At 36.4% G+C, this 18,710-nt stretch overlaps 1 protein-coding gene across 1 annotated transcript in view; it reads left to right on the top strand.

Moving 5' to 3' along the window:
- Positions 1–18,710, top strand: part of UBE3C (ubiquitin protein ligase E3C) — a 222,417-nt gene that overhangs the window by 116,768 nt on the left and 86,939 nt on the right. Inside the window, exons 12-15 of the mRNA XM_006871289.1 lie at positions 4,656–4,813; positions 4,942–5,174; positions 15,334–15,438; positions 17,697–17,784. Of these exons, the coding sequence (XP_006871351.1) occupies positions 4,656–4,813; positions 4,942–5,174; positions 15,334–15,438; positions 17,697–17,784 (584 nt within the window). The remainder of the gene's footprint in view (positions 1–4,655; positions 4,814–4,941; positions 5,175–15,333; positions 15,439–17,696; positions 17,785–18,710) is intronic.

Raw genomic sequence — 18,710 nt, 5'->3', positions numbered from 1 at the left:
CATTCTTTCTCTTTACTAACCCTTCTTGGCATCTGAACTTTGTCCTTCGGTAAATGCTGGCCATTTGATCTCAAATGGTTGATTATTCTAAGGTGTGACAACCTCCACTGCAAAAATGACAAGCACCAAACCATTCCTCCCACAGCACTCTACTCATCTGAGTGCAAGACTTCATTACAGTGTCCGTACAGAACTCAGACACCATACTCACAGTTAGGGAGTTTATTAGGGAAGTTGTTTTTAGTTGCCACAGAGTTGGTTCTGACACACAGTGACTATGCACAGTAGAGCGTAACACTGCTAGGTCTTGTGCCATCCTCAGTCGTTTTATGATTGAAAGATTACAACCCTGAAATATACCTTTGTTGACTTTAAATCATTCAGTATTCCCTTGTTTTGTTCGGATGATTGCTTCTTAGTTTATGTACAGGTTCGTCATGAACACAGTTGTTCTTGGATACATATTCTCTGCAATGTTGTCCATAGCTTGCTGTGATCCACACAGTCAAACCTTTACATAGTTAATAAAGCACAGGTGAACATATTTCTAATGTTCTCGGCTTTCAGCCCAGATCCATGTGACATCAGCAATGGTATCCTTTGTTCCACATCCTTTTTCTGAGTCGGGCTTGAACTTCTGGTAGTACTCTTGCAGATAATTATTTAATTATCTTTACCAAAATATTCCTTGCGTGTGATATTAATGATATTGTCCAATGATTTCTGCATTCCATTGGGTCACCTTTCTTTGAAATGGGCACAAATATGGATCTCTTCTAATCAGTTGGCCAAATAGCTGTCTTCCAAATTTCCTGGCATAGGTGAGTGAGTGCCTCCAGTGCTGCAGCATTTTGTTGAAAGATTTTTCTTTTATTCCATAAATTCCTGGAGCCTTGTTCTTTGCCAGTGCCATCAGTGCATCTTGGACTTCTTCCTTCAGTATCATTGGCTCTTGGTCATATGATACCTCTTGAAATAGTTGAATATCAACCATTTCTTTTCAGTACAGTGATTCTGTGTTCTTTTGATGCTTTCTGCATCATTCAATATTTTGCCCATAGAATCTTTCAGTATTATATGTTGAGACTTGAATATATTTTTCAGTACTTTCAGCTTGAGAAATGCTGAGCGTGTTCTTCTCTTATTTTTTAACTCCAGGTCTTTGCATATTTCATTATAATACTGTGTCTTCTTGAACTGCCCTTTGAAATATTCTGTATAGCTCTTTTACCTCCTAACTGCTTTTATTTGCTTTAGCATTTCCACACTGGAGAGCAAGTTTCAGAGTCTCTTCTGACATCCATTTTGGTCTTCTTTCTTGTCTTCTTAATGATCTTTTGCCTTCTTCCCATATGATTTTCTTGGTGTCATCCCACAATTCTTTTGATCTTCAGTCATTACTGTCTAGTTCATCAAGTCTATACTTGAAATTATTGCTAAATTCAGGTGGAATATATTCAAGATCTTATTTTGGCTCTTGTGGACTTGTTTTAATTTTCTTCAGCTTCAACCTGAACTTGCATAAAAGCAGCTGGTGGTCTGTTCCACAGTGTGCTTCTGGTATTGCTTTAGGTGATGACATGGAGCTTTCTCACCATGTCTTCCCACAAATGTAGTCAATTTAATGTCTGTGAATGCCATCTGGTGATGTTCATGTGTATAGTCATCTTCTATGTTGTTTTAAAAAGCTATTTACAGTGAAGTCATTGGTCTTACAGAATTCCATCATGTGATCTTCAGCATCGTTTCTACCACCAAGGTCATATTTTCGACCTACTGATCCTTCCTCTTTGTTTCCAGTCTTTGCATTCCAGTCACCAGTGTTTATTAATACATCTTGATTGCATGTTTGATCACTTTAAGACTGAAGAAGTTGGTAGAATTCTCTAATTTCATTATCACTGGCTTTAATGGATGATGTATAATTTAGATTAATAGTGGTATTACCTGGCCATTCTTGTAGGCATATGCCCATATGTCATCTACTTTGTTCAGTGAGTACCTTAGTTAATTATTTAGTCCTTTTGACTAGCACTGTTTATTATTGTCTTTAAATAAGCATGTTTCTGTTAAGCCTTGGCTGGATGTAACCATAGGCAAACCTCTTGACCCTTCATACTAAATAAGTTTTCTATCATTAACATAATATCGTTAATTTCTGTTGCTTACTTTGCAGAAGTTTAAAGTGAACAGATAAGTTATTATTGCTTAATTGCCAGAATCTTTTTTAGTGAATCGTATACCACTGGTATGGCAATACAGTTCCTGGTGTGGTGCTGTGGGTTAATGCACTGGACTGCAAAGTCTATTTGAACTGCAAAGTCGGTGGTTTAGGTTCACCAGCTGCTCCTAGGAAACCCTATACAGGATCGCTGTTGCATTTAACAACAACATACCACTATAATCATACGTAACGGATGGCTGTGATGATGAGATGATAATGATTTAAAGTATAAGGGTAATCTACAGGAAAGATAGCTGTAAGCTGGTTTGCCACTTTTTCAGGAGACGCTTTCTTCACATTAATAACTGGTTAACTCTGCCTGTACTTTGTAACAATAATGTTGCCTTAAATAGTTTGTGATCTTCAGTATTAGAGTTTGTTGTTTCTAAATTTAGTGGCAACGGAACTAAAAAGTGTAGACCATTATTTTTGCTTATCTCAACCAACTATATAACAATAAGCTTATTTTCTTCTGTGTGGCAGCAAAATTTTTACTGAATACTACTGTGTGAATGGCCCAGTACTAGGCATGGTAGGGAGTAATTCAGAAAATAGCAGAGGGTTCTTGTGAGAACAGGACTCGGCAGTTTAAAAGAAGCAGCTGTTGTACAGTTAAGGCAGCCTCCACGCCTCTTACATCCTCCACATAAACAGCCTTTTCCTGTCATCCTGGCTTTTGGCAATGAGGTAGGACAGTCGTATTGTGTCCCTTTTGTGCATTCCTTGTATGTTTTTCCTTTAGAAGGATGACTGTCATGCATTAATTCAGTTAGCATTGTGCTAAGTACTAAACACTATGAATACAAATGGGAATGAGGTATATTAAATATGTAGGGGTACCAGTGCCCTTCTTGGATGGCATTGCCCTTTGTGAAGTAAGCACCAAGGGATCTTAGAGACCCATGTGGTTCAACCAAGTTCATCAAGCCCTAACTTGTAATAAAGGGGACATTTGTTTGAACTTACCCTCTGCTTTGCTCTCTTACATAATGTTTGGCAATAGTAGCCAACCAGTTGACAATATGTGGATCCTGTCCATCCGTAGCTCAGCTAATACTTCAATTGGTTGTTTTTTTTTTTTTAATGATTGTTGTTATTGTTGTTAAGTGCCATCAAGTCGGTTCTGACCCATAGTGACCCTGTGTAGTGTTTCTAAGGAGCAGCTGGTGAGCTTGAAATGCCGACCTTGCAGTTCAAATGGCTTTGCAGTCTGGCTCATTAATCGACAGTGCCACACCAGGACTCCTTGTAAATTATAGGTATATGTAACTTTATGTATAGAATATAATTTTTCAGTAACAGCTTTTCAGAGTATAGACATGGAAGGAGATGAGAGGGTAATCTTGCTATTCAACATCTTAACCCAGGATTGATTTGACTTGATATAAAGACTAGGGAACTAATAGTTTGAAAGAGCTTACAGCTGACCCACTACTAGCTGAAATTTGGATAACTCAAGGACCCAGATTTAACTGAGAGAGATAAGGAATAAATTCTAGGTAGGAGAAGTAGATACAATGAATCACAGCTCTTCATAAGTGAAATAAACTCTAAAGATCTGTAAATACTTGCCTTATAGTAGAGGCAGGATTCCAGTGTATGGTCTCTGTTGGGAACATGACCTAGCATTGGGAATAGGAGCATTAATGGGAGCCAGTAAATAAATTTGTAGGGTAGAAATAAAGCCCGATATAGAATAGTGAAAACTTTATTCCTGAAAGTTCTGATTTTGATTCAATATTGAACCTTTTTGTATGTTCTTAAATAGAACCTGGTGTGACACTGAAACACTGGTTGGTTTGAACCACAGGGTCGGTGGTTCACATTCACCAGCCTCTTGGAAACTCTATACAGGCGCACTATGAGTCGAAACTGACATGACAGCACTTAACAACAACAACAAATATAAGTAACTGGTCATGAGACTAGAATGACCTGCCTTTGTTTAAGTGGAGGAAGAATTTTAAATAGGGGGATAAAGAGACCGTTTCACTTTAAAAGTAAAGTATGTATCTTTAATAGTGGCATTCCTCTGGGAATGATCTGAAAGACACAAATATCAGGGTTGGTGTGCTGTTTTCATTCCTGGAAAAAAATATCATGCTTGATCAGCGAAGGGAGGAAGAACCCCAACGACATGGAGTGGCACAGTGGCAGCAGCAATGGACTTATTCAAATGTAATTGTGGGGATGGTGTAGGACCAGCAGTGATTTATTTTGTTGTGTGTAGGGTTGCTATGAGTCGAAACAGACTTTATGGCACTAACAACAACAAAATACTCTTTACTGACCTAGATCCTTAAATTACCTTGCCTTGTCTGTGTATAAATGTTATCTTCCCTGACCATGTTTGTCTGCTGTCATGTCTTAATTAATTCCTAAACCTACACTAATCTTGAAATAATTTTGTTTTTCTCCTCCCCAATTCAAGGTCTATGGTGCCATTGCTTCAGGTGATATCAAGGGGTTCTCCTATGTCTTTTGAAGATTCTAGTCGAATCATCCCGCTCTTTTACCTTTTTAGCTCTTTGTTTAGTCATTCGTTAATTTCCATACACGATAATGAATTCTTCGGTGATCCCATCGAAGGTAAGAATTATGAGAAATCAATTTGTTGTTGGCTCCACGATCTATCAGTTTTCACAGAATAGAGCATGTTAAGTGTTAAGCTTTCAATTAAAAATTTTTTTGATAGAAAATTGTATTATGTTTTTCAGTTGTAGGTCAAAGACAATCATCAATGATGCCTTTTACTCTAGAAGAGCTGATAATGTTATCTCGATGCCTTCGTGATGCATGCTTAGGGATCATCAAGTTGGCTTATCCAGAAACAAAACCTGAAGTTCGAGAAGAATATGTTATAGCATTTCAAAGTATTGGAGTTACTACTAATTCTGAAATGCAACAATGTATACAAATGGAACAAAAACGATGGATTCAGTTATTTAAGGTAAGATATATATATAGCTCTGATAGCGTAGTGGTTACGAATCAGGCTGCAAACCGCAAGATCAGCAGTTCAAAACTACCAGCTGTTCTGTGGGAGAAAGACGAGCCTTTCTGGTCCTGTAAAGATTTGTTGTTGTTGTTGTTAAGTGCCGTGGAGTCGGTTCTGACTCATAGCGACCCTGCACAGGGTTTCCGAAGCTGTAAATCTTTACGGGAGCAGAACGCCTCATCTTTCTCCTGCGGACAGCTGGTAGTTTCGAACTGCTGACCTTGCGGTTCACAGCCCGATTCGTAACCACTACACTACCAGAGCTCCTTGTAAAGATTTACGGTCTCGGAAACCCTGTACAGGGTCACTATGAGTTGAAATAGACTCCACAACATACAACGACAACATATATATATACATGATTTGTTGTTTTGGCTTGATAAATATTGAAAGAAATACAGGCTCATTTTAGGCATCAGTTTTATTTTGGAAAACTCATGTTTTATTTTACAATTGCGTCTTTTAAAATGATATTTTTATATTACAAAATAGGTCTTTTTTGTAAATTTTTTGGTGATAAGAAAAAGTATAAATAAAAATTTTAAATACTTCTATGATGCTTTTTATTCATTAAAGGATCTCTTTCTTAAAGATTGTTTTATATTTTAAGCCTTTTATAAAATTGATTAATAAATGTGAAGTAAGGTTATTAATGTAATGTAAGTTGGATATAAATTATTTTCAAATATCTTCATTTTTAATCATGGCAAGAAGGGTAGTCATAAGTTGCCGTGGCTGGAGTGTTGGCAGGAACCTGCCACCACTGAGAATATAACCACTGGGGTAGAAAAAAGCAAAGGAAAAGGGTGCTTGACTTTCCATGAAATTTCTGCAGCAAACACATCTAGTCAGCTAAAATCGCTCATTACAGGAGTGAGAGCAGAAGAAATGCATTTTCCAAATTGAATGCTAGATTTACAGTCCGTTTAATACCAGCGACCTCTCGCACACTAATGTTCAGTTCGAGTCATCAGCTGTCCCTTTAGGTCTTTTATCACTGCTTTTGTCAAGCTATCTATTTAATTGAAAGAAGTTAATTGAATGAAAATGATCAACTAAGCTTGTATTAATATTGCTAATGGAACTTTCTTCTTGGCCATGTTTGGAGAAAGATGTCAAGCTAGACTTTAGGAAAGGACCATTAATGCTTGCACTTAACCTGATGGGCTAATTAAGGAATGCTTATTCATTCGACAAGTCCCCGATAGTCTCTCTGCAGCCTATTCTGCCTGATTGTACAACACATTTCACTTAGGAGCATGAGCATTAGGAGCAGTGAGAGTAACTGATAATGTTTTCATTGCACTGAATACAGGACTAATGCATCATTGAATTTATAATTTGTGCAGATTGGTGTAATATGTGTTTGCACAATTTATTTTATTAATTATCTATCTCTATATTCCTAGGAGCTCTAGTAGCATAGTGGGTTACGAGTTGGACTGCTAACCACAAGGTCAGCAGTTTGAATCTAGCAGCCACTCTTTGGGAGAAAGATGAGGGTTTCTGCTCCCATAAAGATTTAGAGCTCAGAAACCCTATATGGGGTCCCTATGAGTTGGAATCAACTCCACAGCACAACCACCACCACTGTATTCCTAAGTAGCTTTGAAGGTCACAGATATATATACCTTTATTATATCCATTCTTAAAGGTTGACAACCTTGCAACTTTTCTCAGTTAAAAGTAAACCATAGTGAAACCTTTGAAAGCCGGAACGCAACAAGACTGCATTGTTTTCCCAGGACTAACAAAATTTCCTCATTGACAAGGAAGTCTCATCACTTCTCTCTTGTTCTCTCTTAGTGGAAAATATTTGACAGGTTTCCACTTTACACAGGTTCCAGTTTTCACAGGTTTTGCTGTATAATTCTTATGTAAACTTACCCTAGATATCTGGATATTATGGTAGCATATGGGTTTTCCATTAAGTATTTAATTAGACTATAGGATCCTTGTTAATAAAGCTTTTCATTAGGGCTCATATCAGGTTGTGTGTACACTATCAGTTGATTTATTTTATAGCAACTTTGAGACTTCATAATTTTCATATGACAGTTTTATCTTTTGATGCTGGAAATTTCAAAATTTAATAATGTGATATAAAACATTTTCCCCTGGCTTTATTATTTTGTTTTGCTTAAACATTAAGTGAAAGTTTTGGTGTAGAAATTTTTCTTGGGCCTCAAAATAGCTGCCTACCAATTTATTAATCTCTGGGAGTTTTAAGAATTAGAGTAAAATTTTACTTTTTTTGCTATTCATTTAAGTTTGAAATTGAGTTGTTACAAAGATTTTTTAGTTTTGTTGTTGTTGTTGAGTCCCGTCAAGTCGGTTCCGACCCATAGCGACCCTGTACAGGGTTTCCGAGGGTGTAAATCTTTACGGGAGTAGAAAACCTCATCTTTCTCCCGCGGAGCGGCTGGTAGTTTCGAACTGCTGACCTTGCGGTTCGCAGCCCAATTCGTAACCACTACGCTACCAGAGCTCCTTTTATTTTAATTGTATAGGATTCCTGCACTTTGACATTTTCCAATATTATGATGGTCCTACTGAACTAATTTGTGTGAGAGGCTCTTTTAGCTGATCGGAGAACATAGAATTTTAAGTGGATAAAATCATCTTTCTTTATCAGTTTAAGAATTGAGGTCAGTTTCCAAGCCCTGCATTGACACTGCTAAAACAGTTTATACATTTATAAACTCTTCCTGAAGTTTAATTTATAGCTATAATTGCTTTAGCTCTGTAAAGAAGAAGAAAATCTTGTTTTGATATTCCTTTTATGGACAGATTCCAGATTATTAAAGGAGCTCTGGTAGCATAGTGGTTAAGAGCCAGGCTGCTAATCTCACTGTCAGTAGATCGAAATTACCAGCTGTTCCTTGAGAGAAAGATGAGGCTTTCTGCTCCTATAAAGATTTACAGCCTTGGAAACCTTATGCAGGGTGACTATGAGTCAAAAGTGACTCCACGGGCACACTACCACCACCACCAGGAGCTGCCTCTAAGGACCAAAGAAAGTTTTCATGCCTGCATTATATATTTTAGTGAATAAAAGAGTCGGATGGTATCATAAATGATTTTTACTTTCTTACTGGGTGATCTGTATTTTTCAGTTTCAAAAGTCTTCTTTAAAAGATATTAATGATGGTACGTAATCCTTACATCAAACCATCAACTGTCACTGTTAATCATTTATCCTTAACAAGAGTTGGAAAAATGATGCAGGCAGTATACCCTTATAAAGCTGTGTCATATAGTTTTCTTTCTTTGAGAGTTGGTTTTTGTTTGGTTGTATCTTTTTTATTTTTACTACTAAGCAAAATAAATAGTAATTTTGTCATATTTTAAACATGGGCTTGAGAAAGTTGTCTTAAAAAATACCTTTTAACAAGAGATAATTTGTTGTCATTGAGTGTCATACAGTCAGTTCTGACTCATAGCCACACTGTTTAGGGTTTCCAAGAGGTGGCTGTAGGTTTGAAGCACCACCCTTGCAATCCAGTGCTTATCCTATAGTGCCACACCTGACTCCCATGATAACTTGTTAAGTACCTTCGACTTTGTTCCGGCTCCTAGTGAACCCTGTATAGTGTTTCTGAGGAGCGGCTGGGAGCTCATAAGCACTGGACTGCAACTACAGGGTCAGTGTTGGAGCTCACCAGCCACTTAGCAGGAGAGATGAGGCTTTTACTGCTCCTGCAAAGATTTATAGCCTCTGGAACTCTATGCAATAGAGTCGCTATGAATCATACCAACTCGAAGGCACTTAACAACAACAACATGTAAATTAAGCTTGATTAACCTTTTGACAAAGGAGTCCTGGTGTGAGACTCTGTGGGTTAATGCACTGGACTGCAGTTGGTTTGAGCCACAAGGTCGGTAGTTCAGGCTCACCAGCTGCTCCTTGTATACAGGGTTGCTATGGGTTGGCACTGACAAAACGGCACTTAACAACCAACAACAACTTTTTGACAAAGTTATCAGAATCGGGTTTTTCATAATTTTCTAATTTAAAAGTGTTTATTTTTTGTTGTTGTTTAGTACTCTCTAGTCTCCAAGGAGTAGATGGTCGCTTGACCCGCCAATCTTGTGGTTCAAACTGACCTTGCAGTCTAGAGCATTAACCCACATAGATAGTCAGTAAATGATTGTGGGTTAGGCTTTACTCACTATCAAACACACATACAACAGACTCCACAAACATTGAGTGCCTATTCTCTCCTAGGATAAGGTTTTGTTGGTATTGCCTAACTGCAGAGTATCACTACAGAGTTGAAAATTTTAGCTAATTGCAATGAGATAAAACAAAAAAGCTAAAGAAGTATTGTAGTACAAAAGATGCTAAAATCACCCTAAACTTTTCATTCTTGTCCTCTGTGAAATGATAATTCTTAGACATAGTGCTTTACCAAATACACACTATAGTTTGAATGTTAAATCCCCCTTCCCCAGTTTGTCAAACATTTTTTGTTCTACATTACAAAATCAAGTTTCTAAAATATCCTCATTTAATATTTAGAAACATTTACCACTCTTAATTATCTTCAAAATACATGCTGTTTTATATTCTTTGTATTGAATTTTTAAAAGCATTCACTAAGATGTGATTTTACTTACTCAAATAATATTTAAGCAGGCGTTTGTTGGTATTGTTTTTAAGTGCCATTGAGTTGGTTCTGACACATAGTGACCCTTTATAGGGTTTCCAAGGAGAAGCTGGTGAGCTTGAACCACCGACCTCGTTGTTCAAACCGACCTTGCATTCCGAGCACATTAACCTGCAGCTCCACACCACGACTCTCCAGACTTAAAATTTTTTAAATTTATTTTCTATTCTAATATAATTTAGTATTCCCATTGCCTTTCAGAACATGGGCTATAACTTAATAATCTCCATTCCATTCATATGTGTTATAATTTAACGTCAGTAGCCTTAAATGATTTGATATGTAAATTTATGAGGCTAAGTCAGAAAGTATTGCTACAGAATCATAGATGCTTTTGTTTTATAAAAATGTCAAAATGTGAAGTTGTTGCTCTTTGACCTATTCTCCTCCGTTTAGGTCTGTATACTTCTGAAAGCCTGTTTCCATTTCTCTAATCCTTTTCCAAAGAATTCTCTGATCTTAGGTTTACACCATATCAAAATGGCAATTTTGGCATCATTGAGACTCAAATTATGTTCATTTTCAATGTTCTTTGAGTTTAGGGAACGAAAAGAAGCCTAAAGGGGCAAGATCATGGCTATAGGGTGGATGCGGTAAGGTTTCCCAACAAAATTCTTTTTTTTTTTGCTAGCATCAAAGAATGTGCAGGTGTATTGGCTTGATGGTTAAAAAAAAAACATTATTCATTGATGAAAACCATCATTCATTGATGAAACTTTTATGGCCTTTTTCTACCAAAGCAATTTTCAGTTTTCTTAAAACTTCATTATAAGTCCTCATGAACGCCCTGTGTCCTTTGAGATAATTTATTAAAATGATCCCTTTGGGATCCAGAAAACAGCCACCGTAACCTTCTGAGCTGATGACTCCCCTGCCTAGAATTCAATTGGTCCAGAAGGAGCTCTGGTAGTGTAGTGGTTATGAATCGGGCTGTGAACTGCAAAGTCAGCAGTTCGAAATTACCAGCTGTTCCATGGGAGAAAGATGAGGCCTTCTGCTCCTGTAAAGATTTACAGCCTCGGAAACCCTGTACAGGGTCGCAGTGAGTCGGAACCGACTCCAGGGCACACAGCCACCACCACCACCAGTAGATCCCCGTGGAAGCTACTATTTAGACAAGGCCTTTTTTTCTAAGGAAGTCTCACACCGTCTGGTCTCAACCCAGGCCTTTTTTTTTTTTTTTTTTCTTAAAGGCATCCTAACAAGATTAAGGCAAGTATATTATTAAGAGAGTTTGTTTACAGTCATCCACTAATCCCACAGACATGTTTAAAGCCATTTTGTTTTGAATAAACTCGTGTGCATGAACTGGAACCCAAGCAGCAATACTTTTTTATTTACCCTTGTATTATATGATATATGTTATTCTTGAGCGGAATCATGATGTGGCACTGTAGGATCAACACTGAGACTGCTAACTTCAAGGTTGGTGGTTCAGACCCAATAGCTGCTCCTTGGAAACCATATGCAGGGTCACTATGAGTCAGAACGGACTGGACTGTACTTAGCAACAGATGCTTGAAAATATTTTCCATAAGTTCAGTAAGTCAGGATTTTCTTTTGTTCATGTAGCCAGTGGGCTTTTAAACATGCATTGATGTTGTGAAAATAATTCTTGGTAATTTGTGATCTTTCAGAAGATTCAAGTATGATATTTATAAGGAGTCTGTAGGTTTCTAAGCAGTTATTTACGTGTTCTTTTTAATATTGGTGTTAGAGTCTTATGACCTAGTTACAGCTATCACCACCTATTTTTAACTCAAATGGTGTAATAGATTGTGTTTAATAATTTTATATATTAAGGTTTTTGTTTTTTTCTTTTTAGTTTTGAGGATTTGCTTAGATTAGCTTAAAAACACATAACCCACCAGCCATGAGTATTTTGGGGTTTGGCCCGAGACTAGTGTTGGCAAACTAATAAACAGAAATTATAGGATGCCCAATTAAATTTGAATATCAAATAAACAGTGAATAATTATTTTAATACAAGCATGTCCCATGATATGCTTTATATATATGTATACATTTGTTGTGTTGTTGTTGTTATTTTGGGCCGTGGAGTCCGTTCCAACTCATAGCGACCCTGTACAGGGTTTCTGAGGCTGTAAATCTTTACTGGAGCAAAGATCCTCATCTTTCTCCCGCAGAACAGCTGGTAGTTTCAAACTGCTGAATCAGTTTCGCAGCCTGATTCATAACTGCTATGCTACCCGAGCTCCTTATATATACATATATGTGTATATATATGTATGTGTTTGTGTGTATATACATATATGTATATACATACTCATACTCAGGTATATATATATCCATATATATGGTTTGAACCGCTGCCCTTGTGGTTCACAGTCTCTTAAATGGTCAAGCCCATCAGCTGTTCCTTGGAAACCCTGAATATGGCTACTATGAGTTGGAACTGACTCAGTGGCACTTAACAGCAACAATATATGGTGGGTTTGAACTGCCGACCTTGTGATTTGCAGTCCAGTGCTGGTCCTACAGCGCAACACCAAGAGTGTATATATAATATATTACAAAAAGAAAGGGTCATTTGTTGCAGACTAATGCTAAAACAAATGCTGTATTTGAGATGTGTCTTTCCCATCTTCAGGTTCAACTGCCAAATTCAATTTCCTTGCCTACAATGATGTCTCAGGTGGCTGAACGCCACTCAGTGTATCGTTGTGCTGTGCATACGGTTGCTATGAGTTGGTACCGACTCGATGACACCTAACAACAAAAAAATGATGCCTTGACATCCTGGCCATCTTCTTAGATTGAAATCACTTTTGTTTTCCTTTTTTCTTTCACCCCATCATTTTGTTGTTTTGTTGTTGTTGTTTTGCCTTTTAAGAAAAAAAGATCAGTGGTTTTAAGACATTAAATAAGTATTACGTGATTACTTGGGAGCTCTGTTGATGCACCGGGTTACAAGTTGTGCTGCTAACCAAAAGGTTGGAAGTGTGAATCCACCAGTTACTCTGCTGGAGAAAAATGAGGCTTTCTGCTCCCAGACCTATAAAAAATAAATGCCCTCATAAACAGATTGAATAGAGAGGCTTATAGGGAGGTGGATGATATTCTGGTTTCTGGAGTTAGGCACATGTGGCATGCCGTTTATTAGTTGCATGACCTTGAGTAAGTTATTTACTCTTTTTTTCAACTGTAAAATAGTGATGATAAACTCATGGAAACATCAGGATCTAATGGGATGATATGTGGAAGCCTTAAATAAATGGGTCTGATTGAATAAATGCGCGTATATTTTTTGTCATAGTGTGTCTTCTGTTGCCATTTGTAACAAACATGAAGCAGTAAACTTAACGACCAAAAAAATCCCTACAAAACAACCAAACCCATTAATATTGAGTGGATATTCTGACTCACAGCAGCCCTGTAGGACAGAATGGAATTACCACAAAGTGTCTGCAAGGCTGTATATCTTTTATTGGAAGCCAACTGCTGTATCGTTCTCCTGCAGAGCAACCTTCAACCTTTCAACATTAGCAACCTAGTACTTAACCACTGCTCTACTGTTGTTGTTGTTGTTGTTGTTATGTGCCATGGAGTCTGTTCAACTCATAGCGATTCAAACCCTGTACAGGGTTTCCAAGGCTGTAAATCTTTATGAGAGCAGAAAGCCTCCTCTTTCTCCCATGGAACAGCTGGTAGTTTCGAACTGCTGACCTGCGCTACCAGAGCTCCTTACTGCTCTACGAGGACTCCCTAAATTTAACCACAGTAATTATTTAGTATGAATTATTTTAAAATATCAATATAATTAATCTTGAGAGTGGAAAGCTTGCACATGATTTTCATCATACCAAAAGACTGTATTTCTGTCTCCACTAACAGGTGAACATATACTTAGTTTTTTATAATAGAATGATCTATTACATACTGAGATGAACTTAATCATAGTTTGCATTTGTCATAAACTAAGCTAGCACACTTTAATATGTCAGACTTTCTTGTTAGCCTCCACAATACAGTCAAGGTCAAAGAATAATACCAAAATCATTCTGACTGCTTACCTAAGCAAATTTCTGCTAATTTAGGAAGGAACATATCACCATAGTATTACCGTATGCTTTTAAAATACCACAAGAAAGATGTCATTTCTAAATTGATAAGAAATATCCACCAATTGAAAAGTTTTCTTGTAGTTCTTGAGAGTTTTTACTAATGTAGTTCTGTCTGTATGGCTAAAGTGTTCAGTATTATTTTTTCTCTTCTCATGGGGGTACCATCTAAATAGTGTCTGTAGTATAGTAGGTTGTCAGCAGTTTTACTTGGGCACACAGAACTTCTGATGCCTGCATGCTGGGTTTACATTTTATTGTTATCGTTGTTGCTCTGTGCCGTTGAGTCAGTTCCAACTCGGAGTGACTATGGATGGGGTTTCTGAGACTAAATCTTTATAGGTGCAGAAAGCCTCATCTTTCTCCTGTCAAGTGGTTGGTTGATGGTCTTAAATAACCAACCTCGTAGTTTGTAGTCAACTGCTTATTCTACAGAGTTACCACGCTCCCTGAACTTCATTAATATGATATTTTTATTTCTATTGCATATGGTAGTGGTGGTGGTTATGTGCCTTGGAGTCGGTTCCGACTCAGCGATCCTGTACAGGCTTTCTGAGGCTATAAATCTTTACAGGAGCAGAAAAGCCTCATCTTTATCCCGTGGAACAACTGCTGACCTTGAGGTTTACAGCCCGATTCGTAACCACTATGCCACCAGAGCTCCTTTCTGTTGCATATAGATGTGAATTAATGGAATTTTGAAAGGAAATCTCTATTAAAATTGAGATTGTACAGTCTTGCTTGTCCAGTATTTATATATGCAAATTTATCACACTTGTAGATGATCTCTTCCAATATAGCTCACATGAACTATGCAGTCTCACATTTGTGTTTTAAACTTATCATTTCTCTTGTATTTAAACAGTATTATTATAGATAATGTGTATTAATTTTTTTTGTTGGTAGATAACTAATTGCTTTATACTAAGAATGCATACTAATGATCTGTAGATAGAAACACTTTTCTATAAACTCATTCTGGTGGCTTATGGCTAGATCTCAACTAAACCAAACCTACTGTCATCAAGTCAAATTCTCACTCATGGAGATCATACATGACAGTGTAGAACTGCCCTGTAGAGTTTGCAAGGCTGTACAGTTTTACGGAAGTAGATTGTTGCATCTTTCTCATGCTGAATGGCTGAAGGATTCGAACCACTGTCCTTTAAGTCGGCAGCTTTAACAACAGCACTACCAGGACTCCAATCTCGATTACTTAATTGCTTAATATCATGGACTTTCAGATATTTACATCCAAGAAGTGTGCATTGTTGTTGAGTCTATTTCTGTGACGTGATACTGCTTTTTACAGTTCTGGTTGGACCTGTTTATATGACACAGACTGTTCATGTTCTTTAGGTTATCACCAATCTAGTGAAAATGTTGAAGTCCAGAGATACCCGAAGAAACTTTTGTCCTCCAAATCACTGGCTGTCAGAACAAGAAGATATTAAAGCAGATAAGGTGTTACTGAAAGATCTTTGTAATATTTTTGTGGATAATATTTTTTTCAGTTTTTATCTTTCTTAGAAGAATATATTCCTTAAAACAGTTATTAATCCTGACTTAATACGTAACTAAACCATAATCGTAAACTTTTTTTATTAGTAAGTGTTAAGTCACATAGCAGAATATATATAGTAATATTAATTCTTTTTTTAGTTAATACTAATTTATTCTTTTTTTTTCTTAAATGCTAATTTATTCTTTTTAACCATAAATTATACTGAAGCTTAATGATTATATTGAGGAATTGAAAAAGTTTTGATTTTATATTAATAGTAAACATGATCAATACTTAAAGGAAATAGAACTTTATCTTTGATTTTCTAAAAGATCAAAGATTTGATGATTACTAACTGCTATAACTAAAATAGGCTTAATAATATATTAGAAAAAATTTTAATGTTAATAGGACTTGAAGTATTTTTATTTTTGTTATTAGGGTTTGACTGGGTTTATCTCAGAATCGTAGGGTTGAGGAATCAGAGGGAGAATGAAAGAAACAATTATAAAAATGTGTTTTAAAATTGTGTTTTAGCATAGTTTCATTAGCATTAGTATGTATTCATGCTATATTTTGTCTCTAAGTCATGTAGTTTTTAGCTCTGCCCACTGAAAAGGTCTACAGACAAATCCAGGAGTAGTGAATACTTCCAGTTCTAGAATTGGTCTCTAAACACACTTTCCACTGGAAAGAATCAGTTAAAAAGTCTAGACAATGTGGCCCATTGTCTCATATGAGAAAGTAAGAAAACCAAATGTTACTGGATTTGGTGAAAGGACTCTTAGAGTTTCCAGCTGATCAAAGGTGAAAATTTGAGCATCAGTAAAAATAATAACTGCAATAGACAGAACCATCAAATATGTTAAAATCTCTGAGTACATGATACAAAAAGAACTTTATTAGTTATTAGTTGTAACATGTATTAGTTGTAGCATGCAAAACAACCACTTCATTTTTTTAATACTAGTTTAAAAAGAAAAAAGGAATCTGCATTTGTAATTCCCTTTATGAAATGTGTTTCAGCTAAACAAATAGTTAATGATACAAGCTAAATAACACCATTTTTAACTTTCTAATGAAGGAAGAGATCTGGGCCACTGTGGTCTGTGGACTGGTGCTGCTATCCTGCAGATGATGTGTCCTCAACAATATAAGGTTCTTATACCAGACTATGAATCACTGAACTGCTTCCTTATTCCAGAAAGTTTTGTTATGGAAGGAAAAGAAAAAAAATTGCCTGAACCAAACAATGTATTTACTAACTATTGATTTATATTTTGATGCAAGTTCTTTATCTCAAGTTCCGACCTGTCACAGTTTACAGACCTGTACTTGGAGGAGCATTGATCTGGGCAAGGCCAAGCCAATACTATGTGCTTCTTGATGAAAGAACGCAATACTACCCATGAGGTTTCATTGTATCAAATGTACTTGTGATCAGACTACTAGATGTATATCTATAAGGACATGGTTTTGATGTACCTGATAAAACAGCACCATGACAGTGCAATGAGCAAACTCCAGATTATGGAAAGTTTTACAGGAAAGGTGATTCTGTTTCTTCATATAAAATTCCAAGGTGGAAAAAATAGTGTATGGGGAGCCTATAGATTCAGTTCAATTTAAGAGATAGTTTTAGTTGTAACTATACTAACTTTGTTTGGCTCCTAATTCAAACAAGTTAACTGAAACAAAATTTATGAGTCAATGGATATTTGAAAATAATTTTAAAGTATAATACAGTTTTGCTCACTAAAACAACTATATTATGACATTTTACTGTGTACACCCATTTGTTAAAAAGAGCAATGAGAGATTCTTTTGGGATGTATTAGAAAAAGATAACTACACTGTAAAAATCTGAAAGGATACCCACTGTAGGAGACAGGGCATGCAAAAATAGCCTACAAAAAGCAAGAAGATACATCAAAGCAAGAGGCCTATAGAATTGTTGCTTTTGCTAAGTGCTGCCAAGTCTGTTGAGACATATAGTGACACTGTATAAGGTTTCCGAAGTTTTAATTGAAACCCTCATCTTTCTCCTGCAGAGGAACTGGCAGGCTCGAACTATGCACCTATGGTTCACAGTCCAGGGCTTATCATATGGAGCCATTTATTATAAATAAGGTTAAACATCAATTCTGTTCAGATTTGACCAGCTAAAAGTTTGTAATCAAGCACAAAAAGTACTAAACGAGGATTGATAATTCCATAGGTCACCCAGCTCTATGTACCATCATCCAGAAATGTGTGGCGGTTCCGGCGGATGGGGAGAATAGGTCCATTACAGTCCACCCTGGATGGTGAGTTCTATAAATGGCATGACTTTTTTTTAATTAATTCAGGTTTATTGAAGTTACATACTGCAAAATTTTGCTTTTAGCGTACAGTTCTCTGAATGTTGATACATAAAGTCATATACCCATAGTCAACCATGTAGAATAGTTTCGTTACACAAAAATCTTTCCCTTTTTCTTTCTTGTTGCATTTCTTTCCCCAGTCACTGATTTGCCCGTCTCTTTGTCCTTATAGTTTTGCCATTTCCAAAATGTCTTTAAATAGGATCACACTATTTAGCCTTATGATTCTGGCTTCTTTGATTCAGTCCAGCACATTTGAGATTCATCTATATAGTTTCATGAATCAACAGTCTGTTCGTGTTTCATTGTTCAGCAGTATCCAGTTGTGTAGCTGAACCTTAGTTTTGTAAGCCATTCATCAGTTAAATCCTATTTTCCCCAATTATTTTTTTTTAGAATTACAGTAGCTATAAACAACTCCTTACACGTGGTTTTTGAGTGAATATATGTTTTTGTTTCACTTGGGTGACTCATAGTTAATATATGTTTAACTTTATAAAAAAAAAAAAATACAAAACTGTTTTCCAAAGAGGCTGTATGTACCATTTTGTGTTTAAGAGTACAAATTGCTCTATATTGTAGCAGTACTTCTAAAGATCCATCTAAAATTTTTTTTTTATCCATTTTTTAAGGTGTACAATGGAATCTCACTCTGGTTTTCATTTTAATTTCCCAGCTAATATTGTTGAGCAACATTTCATGTATGTGGTTTGTTTTGTTTTTAAGGTTTTTATTGTGGATTGAGTGAAAGTTTACAGGACATAACATCAATTTAACATTCAACAAATCATATACTTTGTTTTATTACATTGATAATAATCCCCTCCATGTACCATCAGTTAACAGTATTTTTCTCTATCCACTTTAGC

Source organism: Chrysochloris asiatica, unplaced genomic scaffold (genome assembly GCF_000296735.1).
Source record: "Chrysochloris asiatica unplaced genomic scaffold, ChrAsi1.0 scaffold00166, whole genome shotgun sequence".
In the NCBI taxonomy this organism is placed as follows: domain Eukaryota; kingdom Metazoa; phylum Chordata; class Mammalia; order Afrosoricida; family Chrysochloridae; genus Chrysochloris; species Chrysochloris asiatica.
The sequence above is the reverse complement of the archived record's forward strand: the minus strand, read 5'-3'. Positions and strand labels throughout refer to the sequence as shown.